The following is a 19631-nucleotide window of genomic DNA, read 5'->3' on the forward strand; positions in this document are numbered from 1 at the left end:
ATTTGCAAGGACATATCCAAAAAATTAGATGGCTGGTGTGAGATCCTTTGCTCAGGTTTATCTTGGACTTTCCTTACAATGGGGAGAATGGATTGAGTGTCCCGTTCTGAGGTTGAAGCGGGATTCACAGTTACAGGTGCGATCCGGACTTGTTTCAATTTTTTTCTTTGTTTTTTTAACCTGTCCTAAGGTTTAGAATTAGACTCTAACTTAGATGATTTGCCTGGTGTAATCATTGTGCCATTGGAACTAATATTTAGATTTTGTAGAAATGTACACAACAGGTTCTTGTTTGGCATTGATTTCTGCATAATTTTCTTTGAACTCTTCACTTTTTGCCCCTCATCAAAGAGGTTTCACTTACTATTGTGCCCCTCATCACCGAAGTTTCACTTACCATTGTGCCCCACGTCACAGGGGTTTCACTTACCCTCGTGCCACACATCGCAGGGGTTTCACTTACCCAAATCCATTAATTGTACAGTAGAAAGAAAGAAGTGATAGACCATTCCAGATGAGTCAACGTAAGCTGATAGGCAAAATTGCTGAAAGAGGTGACAAGAGACATTTGCAGGAGGCAAGAAAGACAGCCAGCGGTTTATTGATATGTGTAGAGCAACCAGACGTCTGTGTCCGCTGGCCCGTCTCTGCCTTTAAGACTGCAGCTGAGGACGTGATTAACCATTCTCGCTAAGGAAAATGCACGGCCATTTTTATACTATAAATCATGTTTCTTGATTAAGAAACTCCTGAGTAAACATAAAAAAGAAATTCCCATAGTACCACTATACCACGCATGCACCACCCACCCGCCAAGTGGGTGCCGCAGTGCTAGGGTGGGGGAGCAGAGAGTGTGAGTATCTCTCAGATACAAGCAGGTAAATGTCCCTTGGATAGGAAGAAGTCCCTTGGTTCTCTGAGTGAGTGATAACATTTTGATAGAGCAGCTCAGGGCACGATCAGTCTCAGACTTGGCCTTCTTTCGATGCAGTGGAGTGAGATTCACAATGCTTGACCGTCCTGTCATTATAGGGATATGGAGCATTTATGGAGACAAGAAGCTGCTTTAATTGAACAGTGAGAGTTCATTCCACGATCTCTCATGCAATTACAGAGAAACAGGAGGCAATGCTCTGCCTCAACAATGGTTTTCTCAGTGGAGAGCCATCACATTCTCACAGAGGATTATGCTATTGGTTTAGTTGAAAGATGAATTGTTGGCTTAATCAGTGATCATGCTCTTACAGAAGAATTTTCTCTGACTGAATGATGAGTTGGCTTGGCTTAATCAGTCATCATGATTTTACAGAAGAATCTCTGACTGAACGATGAGTTGGCCTGGCAGTGATCATGTTCTTACAGAAGAATCTTCTCTGACTGAACGATGAGTTGACTTGGCTTAGGCAGTCATCATGCTCTTACTGAAGAATCTTCTCTGACTGATCGATGAGTTGGCTTGGCTTAGGCAGTCATCATGCTCTTACAGAAGAATCTTCTCTGACTAATCAATGAGTTGCCTTGGCTTAGGCAGTCATCATGCTCTTACAGAAGAATCTTCTCTGACTGAACGATGAGTTGGCTGAGGCCGTTATCATGCTCTTACAGAAGAATCTTCTCTGACTGAACGATGAGTTGGCTTGGCTTAGACAGTCATCATGTTCTTACAGAAGAATCTTCTCTGACTGAATGATGATTTGACTTGGCAGTGATCATGCTCTTACAGAAGAATCTTCTCTGACTGCACAATGAGTTGGCTTGGCATTGATAATGCTTTTACAGAAGAATCTTCTCTGACTGAAAGATGAGTTGGCTTGGCATTGATAATGCTCTTACAGAAGAATCTTCTCTGACGGAACGATGAGTTGGCTTGGCTTAGGCAGTCATCATGCTCTTACAGAAGAATCTTCTCTGACTGAATGATGAGTTGGCTTGGCAGTCATCATGCTCTTACAGAAGAATCTTCTCTGACTGAACGATGAGTTGGCTTAGCTTAGGCAGTCATCATGCTCTTACAGACAAATGTTCTCTGACTGGATGATGAGTTGGCTTGGCAGTGATAATGCTCTTACAGAAGAATCTTCTCTGACTGAACGATGAGTTGGCTTGGCTTAGACAGTCATCATGTTCTTACAGAAGAATCTTCTCTGACTGAATGATGAGTTGACTTGGCAGGGATCATGCTCTTACAGAAGAATCTTCTCTGACTGCACGATGAGTTGGCTTGGCATTGATAATGCTCTTACAGAAGAATCTTCTCTGACGGAACGATGAGTTGGCTTGGCTTAGGCAGTCATCATGCTCTTACAGAAGAATCTTCTCTGACGGAACGATGAGTTGGCTTGGCTTAGGCAGTCATCATGCTCTTACAGAAGAATCTTCCAGGTTTGAATGCTGAGATGTTGGCTTGGCACTGCCCATGCTCTTACAGAAGAATCTTCTCTGACCGAATGATGAGTTGTTGACTTACGCACTGACCATGCTCTTACAGAAGAATCTTCCCTGACTGAACAATGAGTTGTTGGTTTAGGCAGTCATCATGCTCTTGCAGAAGAATCTTCCAGGTTTGAATGCTGAGATGTTGGCTTGGCACTGCCCATGCTCTTACAGAAGAATCTTCTCTGACCGAATGATGAGTTGTTGACTTACGCACTGACCATGCTCTTACAGAAGAATCTTCCCTGACTGAACAATGAGTTGTTGGTTTAGGCAGTCATGTTCTTACAGATGAAACTTCCAAGGTTGAATGATGAGTTTTTGGCTTTGGTATTAATCATGTCCTTGAAGAAGAATTGTCTAAGGCTGAATGATGACATTTTATTTGTGGGAGTTGTGATACTGTTATGGAAGAATATATCGGGCTGAATGATGAGTTGAGCGTTCTCTTTGAATAATGAGTATTATATTGGAATAGTGATGTGTTTGGAAAGCAAAATCTGTCCTGATTGAATGAGTGTTAGTTGGTAAATCTTTGTGTTTGTGCTATAGGTCTGACTCTCATTGAGTGATGGGAATCCTAATGACTTGACCGAAGAGGCAGCTCTGATTTAACAATACCTTGCTAGGTTGAGAAGCTAAAAGGTTTCACAGAGGATTATCCGGCTGCCTTGGTTGAATGATAAGTTGTTTTATTGGCTGGAAGAGTTGTCATGCTCTTACATAAGATTCCTACCAGGTTATTTCATAAGTTGAAGGTACTGCTCTAGTGGAATGATAAGTGCTACATTGAAGGTTTTGTATGTTTGTGAGGAAGGCTCTGCCCTGGCTAGATTATAAGTTGCATGTTATCAGATCCTCATGTTCTTAAAAAGAAAATGATCCCAGGATGAAGGGAGAGTTGTACAGTGGACAGTCCTTATTGAGCTAAAAGGCTGCTGCTCCCTTCCTCTTCTCACATTGCTCGTACTCAGTGTATTACCCTCAGTGTATTACCTTCGCAAGAGTGAAGACTTGAGTCCACGCTGCGAGAATACTGGCCAGTGACTGCAGGATCCACACTTGCCATTGATGGGAGTCTTACACTAAAACATGCATCTAGCATTCAATTGTTAGTCTGTCCAGGGTTTTCTGGAAGATGACAGTATTTTAAACAGTGTTTTATAGGCACAGCATTCTGATTTTACCTAAGAAGCTGCTCTTCATATTTGAAGAGGGATGAAATACGTTCTGGGCACTTTCTTCTCTCAGACGACATTCTGTGTCTGCAATACTAGTCTGCAAGCTCTGACTGATGAATTCTCTCACTGAAGGAAGTACTGGGTGCAACTGTTCAGCTCAAGACCTCAGGGTTAGGAGGCTCTCGGGAGTTGGCCTGCTTCCACATTCTTTTCTGGGAGTCATTCTGATTCTGCATTGGATTCTGGGAGTCATTCTATTTCTGCATTGGATTCTGGGAGTCATTTGGTTCCTGCATTGTATTCTGGGAGTCATTCTGTTTCTGCATTTCCTGTTTCCACATTGCATTCTGGGAGTCATTCTGTTTCCGCATTGCATTCTGGGAGTCATTCTTTTTCTGCATTTCCTGTTTCCACATTGCATTCTGGGAGTCATTCTGTTTCTGCATTGCATTCTGGGAGTCATTCTGTTTCTGCCAGACACTGTTCTGCTGTAATGTCCACTTTGGAAGATGAAGCGTCCACATTGTCTCTAAGTGATGCCCTCCTCTTGCATTACTGAAGGCAGCCTGTGCTCAGCGCTCTGGTCACATGGCATAGCATTGTTTCTTTAGAGGAAAGCATGGACATCTCGGAGGTCACACGTGCGGCGTGCGACCCCTGCTCTCATGGTGAGAGTACAGTGCTGCCTCAGATTATTTCATGGGCACATGATTGCATCTGTGAGTGGGATGTGGAGAAATAGAAGGAGAACCAAGAGGGCGCCCCAAGGGACTGTGGCCATAGGATTGTCAATGCTACCAGCTGTGGCCGGTTGGCTAAAGTGGCGCGTCTTCATCATAGTCCTCATCCAAGATTGTAGACTGTAGGTCTTCCAGAATCTGGGCGATCTCCTCGGCCGTGCGACCCGCCAGCTCCATCTCGTCCAATTCCATGTCCAGATCATGAGGTGTTGCCACCTCAGGGCTCTCCTCTGGCACAGGTGTGGGTGTGTGTTCCTCTGGCACACATGGGTCCACATGCACCACGCAACTGCTGTTCTTGCGGCTCCACACATTGGGGTTCTGCTCGGAGGGGCGGCCCTTGGTGGAGAGACTCCTGCTGCCATCCCGGAAGCTGGCCAGGGGCGGGCGCAGTCGCACACCAGACTTGGTGGAGCCCTCAATGGCTTTCTGTAGCTGCAAGAACAGGAAGGAATGGAAAAACATCAGAATAGTGAAAGAGAAGGGGGCTCTCTCAGTCTAATAACAACCCCCTCATGCCAGGAAATGCTTTTTGGGCTTCTCCCCTGGAAGACTTTGTCAATGGTCATGGTTTATTAAAAAAGAAAGTGGGCATATTCTGGCCTTCCTCCTGCTTTATCCAGTGTGGAAGATGAAGGTAACATGCAGAGGGTGGGGATGTGGTTCGGTTTATGTTCTGTTGCACAGCCAGGCGGTATCTAGCAAACAGGGCTTGTGTTATCCTCTGCAGAAACCTGTCAGTGTTTGCCTTGTCTACCCTGAACATATGTGAGTTTCAATGTGTTTCTAGCTCATCTTGAAATACACCAATCAGCGAATGGCTTCAAACAACCCCCCCTCCCCATGCTGTGGGAGTACAGTGCTGTACCCCCCATGCTGTGGGAGTACACTGCTATGCTCAGCCACTGCAGGGTAACATGGATGTCCTCCATCCCTGCCCATAGTTTCCAGGCCCTGCATGCAGAAGGTCTGCTCTCAGGATCACAAAGATGGCTTTTCACTGTGTCATTGGGGTGAATGCATGGATGGTGGTGGGGGTATAGTGGGCTCCTGGCCAGGCCTTTCCTACTATCTCTCTTTTGTTCAAGGGGGGAGCTATGAAGGTGGGCTCTGCCACTGGGTAAGGCCAGGTGTCCTACAGTCCTCCTTTGGTAGCAGGCCTATATCATACTGCACTACAGGCACCTTGCGGCAGGCAGGTGAGGGGGTAGCAGTCCCTATGTGTGCCGTCAGCCATCCCTGCAGAGTGGCACCTTTGCAGGCACTCAGTGGGTGGGGCCTGGTACGTATGTAAGCATACATCCATGTGTTGGTATTTAGAAAGCTTAATCCTAGATAACAAGCAGGGCGGGGGAGGGTGCACAGAAGATGGGAGAGGTTACTTAAGGGAGGGAGGCAGAGGGTTTGTGGGGTGCAAGATGTTACCCTTCAGGAGGATGCTCTAGAGACAATTCTCAACTGCAGACCCACACATGTTATAGACAATGGCCCTCATTAGGACCCTGGCGGATTTTTTCCGCCATCGATGGACTTTTCCGCCATGGCGTAAAGTCCGTTTACGCCATGGCGGATGGTGGACTTACCGCCCCATTCCGAGGTCGGCGGGGCGGTAAGTCCCCATTGACCCATTTACCCTTCCCCATTCCCATTTCGGCGCCATAGGGTATAATGGGAGTGGGGAAGGAGTTAATTACGCCACCGTAAATTACGGTGGCGTAATTAACACCAAGGTCCCATAGCGCCATGGATTTTTACGCCCGCAAAAAGCGGGCGGAAAAATGACCATGGCGCTCTGGGAACTCGGAATTGGCGGTAAGGGGTCGGCGCAGCTAACGCTAGCGTAAACCCCTTACCGCCAGGGTCCTAATGAGGCCCAATATCTTTCACCAGGGAAAAAGTAATAGGATGCAAGCATTCTGACCCAGAAGCAATTCAACTGGAAGTGAATACTTCCCTTGAAACAAGCCATCTTTTGCTGCTCAGAAATAGCACTATGTTTAAATGGGCACACTGCCAGGGCGGTGCTAAGGCATTGTTATGGGCCACCGGCAGCAGACTATGCCCTGTTGATAAAAACTGTGCTCTACCTATTTTTCCAAATGAGATGTTGGCTGTTTCTCTGGGTCTGAAGGAGAGGACGTGCTTGGAGTCAGCACTATTGCATGTTCATGAACTCCCCACTGCCGAGCAAGACTTGTCCTTGGCCTCAAGGCCAGGGATCGTATCTCTCTAGCCCTGAAATCTCTCCACTGGCTCCTGGTGGCTGCAAGGATCAAGTTCAAGACCATCCGCATCGCCCACAAGGTTTTCTGGGGCCAAGGCCCACACCAACTCACTCTTCCAAAATACCTTCCTTCTCGAGACCTTCGCTCAGCCACAACCAACTCTCTGAGGGTCAGACGCTTCTCCAGGTAGAGAGTGGGGGGTAGATCTCTCTCCTCTTCAGGTACCTCCCTCTGGAAAAGCCTATCTGCCCCACTCAAACTTGAGCCGGACCAACCAAAGTTCCAGAAGCAGCTCAGCACCCTCATTTTCTGCTCTGCTTTCTCTCTCTTGCTCCCTTGCTAAATTACCTGCTGCTGCGCAGCCCCCTGCCTCCTGCACTTACCCAAAGCCCTGCGGCCCTGTTCGCACTTCCCCCTCTCCTTCCCCTTGCACTTCTCGTTGTCGCACTTGCACGATCTGAATGACAAGGCCTAGTAGGATTGCTTGTCTTGGCCTTCCCATGTCTTCCCTTCCTTGTCTTGGGACGCCTAGAAAATCTTGTGTACAGGCGTGCTATAAATGCCATATTATATCATATCATAAACCTAGAGCACAAAGTCTAGACCCAAGATACTGTACATTTAAACCCCACTGTGTGCCATGCCTACGTTAAATGGTGACTGGTTTTCATTGTTGACTCTTAGATGGAAATAAAGCTGGATTTCATTAAGGTAGGACCTGCCTGTTCCAACTGGTCCTGTCTGAGGGTCTCTACTGATGGCCAAGGCCGCAATCCCAGGGTTTCCAGGAGCACCAGTTACTTGGAGAATGCTTAGGAGGAGCTATCTGTATTAAGAGTCCTAAATTGAGTTGCCTCAGCAGAGTACAGCGAGAGCAGGAAATCTGTGTGTGGCACATGGTGTCCGTGGGCAGTGTAGGCGAGGCATGGTATCACAAGTATGACACTGACACAATGGGTGCAATTTGTAAAACCTTTATTGAAATTGTTGGGGCTGGAAAAACTCCTAGGTTTCTCTATAACTAAGATGGGAGTAGTCTCGACCATCAAACAATAAACAAAACAGTCCTAGTTGAGTCCCTCAAATCAAAAATGGCCTATGCTAACAGAAACCTAATGCCTCCCCTTTATCTTGTACAAAAAAAGTAAAAAGGAGAAATGTAGGTAAAGGAGAAATCAGTGTTCAAAAGAATTAATGTGGCTGAATCAGTTCTCCTACCCACGTTAGACCGCATGGAGTAAGGTGGTCCCTGTAGACAAGATGACACACTTTGACTCGGGGTTTCAACACAGTAAACAGTTCTAAAACATGGATCGAGGCCCACCTGGCCTTCCACGTTAATGTCTCTTTTCCTGACTTCCAAATAATGCTTCAATAAAACGTTCACGTAGGTCCCTCTGTCAGGCTCAGACCCTTCACAACAAAGTTCAACAAAAACTTGCAAGGGCGCTCCCTTGCCCAAGCTTATTATACTTTGGGTCTCCCCCTATCGGGCTCAGACCACTTTTGGATGTCGAAGACATTCAAATGTACGTGGCTTTGTTTACAGACCACCGCAGGACCACTTTGAGGTTATGTTATTGGAATTTATAAAGTGCGCACCCACCCGAAGGTATCCTGGTGCTAGGAGGGAGGTGGAGCAAGAAAGCCAGCAGAGGGCCAGGAACTTAAATTAAACAATAACATTTTCAGGTTGCGACGAACAATAGTTAGACCAATTCTAAAAACAGAGATTAGTTTGAGGTTAAAACACAGCCCTGAGCGGCTTTAAAATGGCAGCCCCGTGAAGGACAGCCTCACCTCTCCCACGGTTTAACTTTTACTCTCCCCTTCTCTAGGACTCAATCTTGCTTATTTCACTTTTGCTGTTCATTCATTTTATTGTTTCAAACAATGTACCTTTCACTGAGACTTTCCAGTGGGCTACTTCCTTTCACCGGACCACTCTACTATTTAGTATTGTGATTTCACAGTTGTCCTTACTTCAAAGGTCATTCACAGGTCTGCCTTTCTTCATGTCTCATCCACACCTGTGCACCCTTCACTTGCAATAGAACGTTGCTACTTCAAACACACACCGGTCTCTCAGGTTGCTTGCCAACTCACCGGCTGTGTGTGTTCATTACTTGGTTTTACGATTTCCAATTCACTAGTCAAGGTTAGTACCACAGGCTTGACCTCGCCTCCCCAACTCTGTTGTTTATCCGGGAGGGTGGCTGGCGTCCTTGAAACACAATGCAGCCTTCTGATGTGGGATCTGGCCTTTGCCACGTGTCTTTCGCGCCCTGTCAGAGGCAATTACCTCCAGTGGGAAACTCTTGGGGTTTTCGACCCACTGCTCTCGACCCTTGATCCGTTGCCCTGCTCTACTAGGTTTGCCTTTGCCGCAGAAGTCGTACTCGTGTTCTGCCTTGCTCAGAGTGTGTCGTTAGGTTTTGCCTTTTATATGTGTGAGGAGAGCTAATTAGAATCAGGTGTATGCCTGACTCTGCCTGACCCAATTAGTGGGATATGTCCACTGCGATGTGTGAAAGTTAATGTTGGAACTCTCAGTCACCCTCTATCTTGGCCCAGTGTTTGTGTAAAAAAGGGGGGGCTGGGACCTCTCACTCCTACTCCCGAAGACCCCTCACCCAGGTGATCCTCCTGCACTGGTCCACCCCCAGGGTCTGGATCCAAAGGCGATGGCTGTGCGCTGGCCACCTGAGAGAGCGATCCCCAGGAACCAGCAGGTGAGACACCCTCTGGTTTCTCACATACCCATCCGCTATGTGATGTAGCCGCATCTGTTTCACAGGGAAACCAGGAAAGGAAATCGATGTTCCCCTGTTCCTTAACTTTTTGTTGGTCCACAGTGAAACAGTAGGGTTGCAGGTCTAAGAACCATCGCATGACTCGAGGGTTAGAGTCCCTTCGTTGACTTATTCATACTAAAGGTGAAAGGTTGGTGACAAGTGTGAACTTTCTCCCTAGAAGGTAGTACCTTAGATGGACGATTGCCCGTTTGATGGCAAGGGCCTCTAATTACAATGCAGAGTAGTTCTTTTCATGAGGGAAGAGTTTACGACTTTTGAATAGGATGGGGTGTTCTAATCCATCGTATATTTGCGATAAAACTTCTCCTAACCCTGTGAGAGAGGCATCAGTTTGCAACACAAATTCTTTGGAAAAGTCTACTACTTTTAGGAATGGGTTCTGACATAAGGATTGTTTTAGGTTATTTTAACATGCTTCCTCCTCATCAGTCCAATTAATCTTCTGGGGTTCAGAATTCCTTAGTTTGTCTGTTAACCTGGCCGTTCTATCTGAGAATTCTGGGATAAACCTATGGTAATAACCAATCAATCCTAGGGATGCCCTGAGGTCTCTTGGTCTTGGGTGTGGGGCATCTAGAACGGCTTTCACTTTTTCTTCTTGGGGCTGGACACTGCCATTCCCTACAATGAAGCCTAGGTATTTCACGTCCCGATTGAACCAGCTTACATTTGGATGGATTGACAGTTAAGCCGGCCTCTCTGAGGGTTCTCATAATATGAGAAAGATGAAAAAGAGGGTCTTCTCAAGTTTTACTATAAATGTCTTCAATATAGGCCCACACAAATTGGAGTAGGGCTGTAATATCCTGTCCATAAGTCGTTGGAAAGTGGCAGGGCCCCCATGTAGGCCAAAGTGGAAGACTTTGATTTGGAATAGTCTCACGGGTGTTGAGAAAGCTGTCTCTGTCATGCCTGTGCCACTGACGCACACATTGGCAACCATCATGGACGATATGGTACCCGTTTATCTTCATAATACTCTTTAAACAACCCCTATTCACATTTTGGTCCTTAATTTCCATTTGTACGACATTGGTACTTTCCTATTTAATTCAGCTAACTACATGTACCATAATGCACCCTGCTACAGCTATCAATTCCTGGCCATTCCCATTCGTCAGTATTGGAATCAAAATCCCCAGAAGCCCTAGTGATCAGTGCTGCTTCCACCATCTCAGGACCAGAGAGGGAGGAGGCAGATTATCTACAGGTGTGCTGCTCCAGTTGCTGCCAATTAGCCTGCCTCAGTACAGGGCAGGGCTGTATTTAAGCAGCTGCCTACAAGAGCTCAATCTCTTGCATCAAGAGTCCTCCCAGCCCCTTTTTGCCTTGTGACTCGAATTTGTATGCTGTTCCTATTGCTGCATTTTCCTGCCTTGATCCAGTGCTAAAGTGTAGTAATTCCTTGCCTTCACCCATAAATTTACTCATGAAATTAGATCCTTGATCCATTAGAATTTCCTTTGGGAAACCAACCCTAGAAAAGAATGGTAGTAGGTGTTTTAAAATGTGCTGGGTTGTGTTGTTCCACATGGGGAAAGCCTCTGGGTACTGGGTAGCATAATCAACGACTACGAGAATATATTTATTACCCAATCTAGAGGTTTCCAACGGTCCAATGATATCCATCCCAATTCGGGAGAAAGGGTCTTCCATTATCGGTAATGGGTTTAGAGGGGCAGGGAAGGGAATATGTGCGCTGGTTTTATGGCATATTTCAAATGTCTGAATGAAGTTTTTTATGTCATCATGGATACCTGACCAGCAGAATTTCCCACTAATGTGAGGTTGGGTTTTAGACTATCCTAAATGTCCCTCTGTCAAATGAGAATGTGCAATTTCTAGCACAATCTTGCAATGGGTTTTGGGTATTACTAACTGAGGTTTACTTAGGCCTTCTCTGGAAGCTTCCTTTCTATATAGTAATCCCTGTTTCAGGAAGAAAAAGGGCCTCCCCTTTTCCTGCCCTTCTCCCTCAAGAATCACTTGTAAGAAAGCCTCTGCGAGTGCTGGATCATTTCGATGGGCGAAGGCTAGATCGGAAAGGATGGTAGGTTCTTCTTCCCTTCCTGCCTTAGTGATATGTGTTTCATTGGCCTCTCCAAAGACTAAGCTACCTCTCACAGTTTCCTCTGGTTCATTTTGTTTCTTAAAACAGGGAAATAAAGCCTTTTCAAGTATTCCCTGTGCAATTTGGTCCCCACAGTGTATTTCAAACTGATGACATTTCGTCATGGTTCTGTATGGGGGACCTTTATGTCTCCCCGAAAGTCTGAATCTATGACGTCTGCTAGGAAATCTAGGCCAAACTTCCAGGCCAGGCCAGATTTTAGGGCCAATCTTATATAAGAAACTGCAGGGGGCATTAGGACTAAACCTGTGGGAATCATCCCTCTTTTCCCAGGTGGATCTTGGCTTCTCTGCTGCTACAAATATCAGAGCCCATGGATTCTTTTGTGGCAGTAGAGGCGTCTGAGAATTTTAGAGTCCCCCAATTAGTCTCAAATGAGTCATATCCAACTCCTGATACCATAAGTAGGAAAGGCATGGTACTGACACAATGGTTACAATTTTTAAAACCTTTATTGACGTTGTTGGGGCTGGAAAAACTCCTACTTTGCCCTATAGCTAAGATGGGAGTAGTCTCAACCATCAAACGATAAACAAAACAGTTGTAGTGTAGTCTGTCAAATCAAAATGGCCTATGATAGCAAAACCTAACGCCTGCCCTATCTCTTGTAAAAAAAAAAGTGTATAAAGGAGAAATGTATGCAAAGGAAAACTCAGTGTTCAAAAGAATAAATGTGGTTGAAACAGCTCTCCTCCCCACGTTAGACCTCATAGATTAAGGCTTTGCCTGTAGGCAGATCACAAACTCTGGCTCGGCATTCAACACAATAAACAGTTCCAAAACGTGGGTCGAGGCCCACTTGGCCTTCAATGTTAAAGTCTCTTTCCATGGCTGCCAAATAATGTCTCAACAAAATGTTCATGTAGGTCCGCCTCTGTCGGGCTCAGACCTCTCACAACAAAGTTCAACAAAACTTGCAAGGGGGCTCCCTCCCCAAGCTTATTATACTTCATGCCTCCCTCTGTCGAGCTCGGACCACTTTCGGATGTCAAAGACCTTCGAATGTGCGTGGTTTTCTTTACGACCCATTCGACTCAAAGTTTACACTTTAACTTTCACTCTCCCCTTCTCGAGGAGTTAATTTTGCATACTTCATGTTTGCTGTTCATTCGTTTTATCGCTTCACACAATGTACCTTTCACTGAGACTTTCGAGTGGGCTACTTATTTTCACCAGACCACTCCGTTGCTTACTATCACTGATTTTGCAGCTATCCTTACTTCAAAGTTCATTCACAGGTCTGCCTTACTTCACATCTCCTCCTCACGCATGCAGCCTTCACTTGCGATATAATGTTGATACTTCAAAGCTTACCAACTCACCGGTTGTGTGCGTTTCTTCCTTGGTTTTAAGATTTCAAATTCACGAGTCAAGGTTAGTACCACAGGCGTGACCTCGCCTCGCCAATTCTGCCATTCACCCGGGAGAGTTGCTGGTGTCCTTGAAACACAATGCAATCTTCTGATGTGGGATCTGGCCTCCTCCACGTGTCTTTCGCGGCCTGTCAGAAGCAACGACCTCAAGTAGGGAACTCTTGGAGTTTTTTCAACCCGCTACTCTCGTCCTTTGGTCCGTTGCTCTGCTCCAGTAGGTTTGCCTTCCCCCCTGGAAGCTCTGCTCGTACTTGTGTTCCGCTTTGCACAGAGTGTGTTTCTAGGCTCTACCTTTTATTTGTGTGAGGAGAGCTAATTGGTATCAGGTGTACGCACTTAGAGTCAAGTGACTGACTTTGCTTGACCCGATTAGCGGGGCATGTCCAGTACGATATGTGAAACGTAGTGTTGTTACTCTCAGTCACCCTCTTCTTGTGTTAAAAGGGGGGCGGGGAGTTGGGACCTCAGAAAATCCTAAAATATATGATGGGTTAAATTAACAAAATAGGGGGGAATACAGCGTCTCACCAGTGGATGCCTCACATCCTCTTCCCAAGGGGCACTCACCCAGGTGATCCTCCCGCACTGGTCCACCCCAGGGTCCGTATTCAAAGGCGATGGCCATGCCCTGGCCACCTGAGAAAGAGATCCCCGGGGACTAGCGGGTGAGACACCCTCTGGTTTCTCACATTACACTCTCTAGGAGCATGTCTCATTGTGCTTCTCAAACTCTCTAGAAGCCTCTCTCATTGCACTCCTGGCACTCTCTAAGTGACTCTCTCATTGCACTGCTTTCACTCTCTAGGAGCCTCTCTCGTTGCACTGCTCATAGTCTCTAGGAACCTCTCCCATTGCACGGCTCACACTCTCTAGGAGCCTCTCTCATTGCACTGCTCACACTCTCTAGGTGCCTCTCTCATTGCACTGCTCACACTCTCTAGGAGCTTCTCTCATTAAACTGCTCACACTCTCTAGGTGCCTCTCTCATTGCACTGCTCACACTCTCTAGGAGCCTCTCTCAATGCTCACACTCCCTAGGAGCCTCTCTCATTGCACTGCTCACACTCTCTAGTAGCTTCTCTCATTGCACTGCTCACACTCTCTAGGAGCTTCTCTCATTGCACTGCTCACACTCTCTAGGTGCCTCTCTCATTGCACTGCTCACACTCTCTAGTAGCCTCTCTCATTGCACTGCTCACCCTCTCTAGGACCCTCCCTCTCACTGCACTGCTCACACTCTCTAGAAGTCCTTCTCATTGCACGGCTCACACTCTCTAGGTGCCTCTCTAATTGCACTGCTCACACTCTCTAGGTGCCTCTCTCATTACACTGCTCACACTCTCTTGGTGCCTCTCCAATTGCACTGCTCAAACTGTCTAGGAGCCTCTCTCATTGCACTGCTCACACTCTCTAGGATCTTCTCCCATTGCACTGCTCACACTCTCTAGGAGCCTCTCCCATTGCACTGCTCACACTCTCTGGGAGCCTCTCCTATTGCACTGCTCACACTCTCTAGGAGCTTCTCCCATTGCACTGCTCACAGTCGCTAGGAGCCTCATTGCACTGCTGACACTCTCTAGGTGCCACTCTCATTACACTGCTCACACTCTCTAGGAGGCTCTCTCATTGCACTGCTCACAGTCTCTAGGAGCCTCTCTCATTGCACTGCTCACACTCTCTAGGAGCCTCTCTCATTGCACTGATCACACTCTCTAGGAGCCTCATTGCACTGCTCACACTCTCTAGGTGCCTCTCTCATTGCACTGATCACACTCTCTAGGAGCTTCTCTCATTACACTGCTCACACTCTCTAGGAGCCTCTCTCATTGCACTGCTCACACTCTCTAGGAGCCTCTCTCATTGCACTGCTCACACTCTCTAGGAGCCTCTCCCATTGCACTGCTCACACTGTCTAGGAGCCTCTCCCATTGCACTGCTCACACTGTCTAGGAGCCTCTCCCATTGCACAGCTCACACTGTCTAGGAGCCTCTCCCATTGTACTGCTCACACTCTCTAGGAGCCTCTCTCATTGCACTGCTCAAACTCTCTAGGAGCCTCTCCCATTGCACTGCTCACACTGTCTAGGAGCCTCTCCCATTGCACTGCTCACACTCTCTAGGAGCCTCTCCCGTTGCATTGCTCACACTCTCTAGGAGCCTCTCTCATTGCACCGTTCACACTCTCTAAGTGCCTCTCTCATTGCACTGCTCACACTCTCTAGGTGCCTCTCCCATTGCACTGCTCAAACTCTCTAGGAGCCTCTCCCATTGCACTGCTCACACTCTCTAGGAGCTTCTCTCATTGCACTGCTCACACTCTCTAGGACCCCATCTCATTGCACTGCTCACAGTCACTAGGAGCCTCTCTCATTGCACGGCTCACACTCTCTAGGAGCCTCTCCCATTGCACTGCTCACACTGTCTAGGCGCCTCTCCCATTGCACTGCTCACACTCTCTAGGAGCCTCTCCCATTGCACTGCTCACACTCTCTAGGAGCCTCTCTCATTGCACTGATCACCCTCTCTAGGAGCCTCTCTCACTGCACTGCTCACACTCTCTAGAAGCCCTTCTCATTGCACTGCTCACACTCTCTAGTAGCCTCTCTCATTGCACTGCTCACCCTCTCTAGGACCCTCCCTCTCACTGCACTGCTCACACTCTCTAGAAGCCCTTCTCATTGCACTGCTCACACTCTCTAGGTGTCTCTCTCATCGCACTGCTCACACTTTCTAGGAGCTTCTCTCTTTGGACTGCTCACACTCTCTAGGTGTCTCTCTCATTGCACTGCTCACACTCTCTAGGACCCCATCTTATTGCACTGCTCACACTCTCTAGGTGCCGCTCTCATTGCACTGCTCACACTCTCTAGGAGCTTCTCTCATTGCACTGCTCACACTCTCTAGGAGCCTCTCTCATTGCACTGCTCACACTCTCTAGGAGCCTCTCTCACTGCACTGCTCACACTCTCTAGGAGCCTCTCTCATTGCACTGCTCACACTGTCTAGGAGCCGCTCCCATTGCACTGCTCACACTCTGTAGGAGCCTCCCCATTGCACTGCTCACACTCTCTAGGAGCCTCTCTCATTGCACTGATCACCCTCTCTAGGAGCCTCTCTCACTGCACTGCTCACACTCTCTAGAAGCCCTTCTCATTGCACTGCTCACACTCTCTAGTAGCCTCTCTCATTGCACTGCTCACCCTCTCTAGGACCCTCCCTCTCAACGCACTGCTCACACTCTCTAGAAGCCCTTCTCATTGCACTGCTCACACTCTCTAGGTGTCTCTCTCATCGCACTGCTCACACTCTCTAGGAGCTTCTCTCTTTGGACTGCTCACACTCTCTAGGTGTCTCTCTCATTGCACTGCTCACACTCTCTAGGACCCCATCTTATTGCCCTGCTCACACTCTCTAGGTGCCGCTCTCATTGCACTGCTCACACTCTCTAGGTGCCGCTCTCATTGCACTGCTCACACTCTCTAGGTGCCGCTCTCATTGCACTGCTCACACTCTCTAGGAGCTTCTCTCATTGCACTGCTCACACTCTCTAGGAGCCTCTCTCATTGCACTGCTCACCCTCTCAAGGAGCTTCTCCCATTGCACTGCTCACACTCTCTATGAGCCTCTCTCACTGCACTGCTCACACTCTCTAGGAGCCTCTCTCATTGCACTGCCCACACTCTCTAGGAGCCTCTCTCATTGCACTGCTCAAACCCTCTAGTAGCCTCTCTCATTGCACTGCTCACCCTCTCTAGGACCCTCCCTCTCACTGCACTGCTCACACTCTCTAGAAGTCCTTCTCATTGCACGGCTCACACTCTCTAGGTTCCTCACTCATTGCACTGCTCACACTCTCTAGGTGCCTCTCTCATTGTACTGCTCACACTCTCTAGGTGCCTCTCTCATTGCACTGCTCACACTATCTAGGTGCCTCTCTCATTACACTGCTCACACTCTCTTGGTGCCTCTCCAATTGCACTGCTCACACTCTCTAGGTGCCTCTCTCATTGCACTGCTCACACTCTCTAGGTGCCTCTCACATTGCACTGCTCACACTCTCTAGGAGTCTCTCCCATTGCACTGCTCAAACTGTCTAGGAGCCTCTCTCATTGCACTGCTCACACTCTCTAGGAGCCTCTCTCATTCCACTGCTCACACTCCCTAGGAGCCTCTCCCATTGCACTGCTCACACTCTCCGGGAGCCTCTCCCATTGCACTGCTCACACTCTCTAGGAGCTTCTCCCATTGCACTGCTCACAGTCGCTAGGAGCCTCATTGCACTGCTGACACTCTCTAGGTGCCTCTCTCATTACACTGCTCACACTCTCTAGGAGCCTCTCTCATTGCACTGCTCACACTCTCTAGGAGCCTCTCTCATTGCACTGATCACACTCTCTAGGAGCCTCATTGCACTGCTCACACTCTCTAGGTTACTCTCTCATTGCACTGCTCACACTCTCTAGGAGCTTCTCTCATTACACTGCTCACACTCTCTAGGAGCCTCTCTCATTGCACTGCTCACACTCTCTAGGAGCCTCTCTCATTGCACTGCTCACACTCTCTATGAGCCTCTCCCATTGCACTGCTCACAATGTCTAGGAGCCTCTCACATTGCACTGCTCACACTGTCTAGGCGCCTCTCCCATTGCACAGCTCACACTGTCTAGGAGCCTCTCCCATTGTACTGCTCACACTCTCTAGGAGCCTCTCTCATTGCACTGCTCACACTCTCTAGGAGCCTCTCCCATTGCACTGCTCACACTGTCTAGGAGCCTCTCCCATTGCACTGCTCACACTCTCTAGTAGCCTCTCCCGTTGCACTGCTCATACTCTCTAGGAGCCTCTCTCATTGCACTGCTCACACTCTGTAGGAGCTTCTCTGATTGCACTGCTCACACTCTCTAAGTGCCTCTCCCATTGACTGCTCACACTCTCTAGGTGCCTCTCCCATTGCACTGCTCAAACTCTCTAGGAGCCTCTCCCATTGCACTGCTCACACTCTCTAGGAGCTTCTCTCATTGCACTGCTCACACTCTCTAGGACCCCATCTCATTGCACGGCTCACACTCTCTAGGAGCCTCTCCCATTGCACTGCTCACACTGTCTAGGAGCCTCTCCCATTGGACTACTCACACTCTCTAGGAGCCTCTCCCATTGCACTGCTCACACTCTCTAGGAGCCTCTCTCATTGCACTGCGCACCCTCTCTAGGAGCCTCTCTCACTGCACTGCTCACACTCTCTAGAAGCCTTTCTCATTGCACTGCTCACACTCTCTAGGTGCCTCTCTCATTGCACTGTTCACACTCTCTAGGAGCCTCTCCCATTGCACTGCTCACACTCTCTAGGAGACTCTCTCATTGCACTGCTCACACTCTCTAGGAGATTCTCTCATTGCACTGCTCACACTCTCTAGCTGCCTCTCTCATTGCACTGCTCACACTCTCTAGGTGCCTCTCTCATTGCACTGCTCACACTCTCTAGGAGCTTCTCTCATTGCACTGCTCACACTCTCTAGGTGCCTCTCTCATTGCACTGCTCACACTCTCTAGGAGCTTCTCTCATTGTACTACTCACACTCTCTAGGTGCCTCTCTCATTGCACTGCTCACACTCTCTAGGACCCCATCTCATTGCACTGCTCACACTCTCTAGGTGCCTCTCTCATTGCACTGCTCACACACTCTAGGTGCCTCTCTCATTTCACTGTTCACACTCACTAGGTGCCTCTCTCATTGCACTGCTCACACTCTCTAGGTGCCTCTCTCATTGCACTGCTCACACTCTCTAGGTGCCACTCTCATTGCACTGCTCACACTCTCTAGGTGCCTCTCCCATTGCACTGCTCACACTCTCTAGGACCCCATCTCATTGCACTGCTCACACTCTCTAGGAGCCTCTCTCATTGCACTGCTCACACTCTCCAGGCCCCCATCTCATTGCACTGCTCACACTTTCTAGGTGCCTCTCTCATTGCACTGCTCACACTCTCTAGGTGCCTCTCTCTTTGCACTGCTCACACTCTCTAGGAGCCTCTCCCATTGCACTGCTCGCACTCTCCAGGCCCCCATCTCATTGCAGTGCTAACACTTTCTAGGTGCCTCTCTCATTGCACTGCTCACACTCTCTAGGTGCCTCTCTCTTCGCACTGCTCACACTCTCTGGGAGCCTCTCCCATTGCACTGCTCACACTCTCTAGGAGCTTCTCCCATTGCATTGCTCACAGTCGCTAGGAGCCTCATTGCACTGCTGACACTCTCTAGGTGCCTCTCTCATTGCACTGCTCACACTCTCTAGGAGCGTCTTTCATTGCACTGCTCACACTCTCTAGGAGCCTCTCTCATTGCACTGCTCACACTCTCTAGGAGCCACTCTCATTGCACTGCTCACACTCTCTAGGAGCCTCATTGCACTGCTCACACTCTCTAGGTGCCTCTCTCATTGCACTGCTCACACTCTCTAGGAGCTTCTCTCATTGCAGTGCTCACACTCTCTAGGAGCCTCTCCCATTGCACTGCTCACACTCTCTAGGTGCCTCTCTCATTGCACTGCTCAGACTCTCTAGGAGCCTCTCTCATTGCACTGCTCACACTCTCTAGGAGCCTCTCTCATTGCACTGCTCACACTCTCTAGGAGCCTCTCCCATTGCACTGCTCACACTCTCTAGGAGCCTCTCTCATTGCACTGCTCACACTGTCTAGGAGCCTCTCCCATTGCACTGCTCACAATCTCTAG

The 19631-nt window shown here is 48.3% G+C and overlaps 1 protein-coding gene across 1 annotated transcript in view; it reads right to left on the reverse strand.

The window, feature by feature from the left end:
* Positions 1–567: 567 nt before the first annotated feature.
* Positions 568–19631, reverse strand: part of CLCN1 (chloride voltage-gated channel 1) — a 1282884-nt gene continuing 1263820 nt past the window's right edge. The window contains exon 23 of the mRNA XM_069650302.1: positions 568–4789. Coding sequence (XP_069506403.1) covers positions 4430–4789 — 360 coding nt within the window. The 3' untranslated portion in view covers positions 568–4429. The remainder of the gene's footprint in view (positions 4790–19631) is intronic.

The sequence above is a fragment of the Ambystoma mexicanum genome, chromosome 3p (assembly GCF_040938575.1).
Source record: "Ambystoma mexicanum isolate Mex_15411 chromosome 3p, UKY_AmexF1_1, whole genome shotgun sequence".
NCBI classification, from domain to species: Eukaryota; Metazoa; Chordata; class Amphibia; order Caudata; family Ambystomatidae; genus Ambystoma; species Ambystoma mexicanum.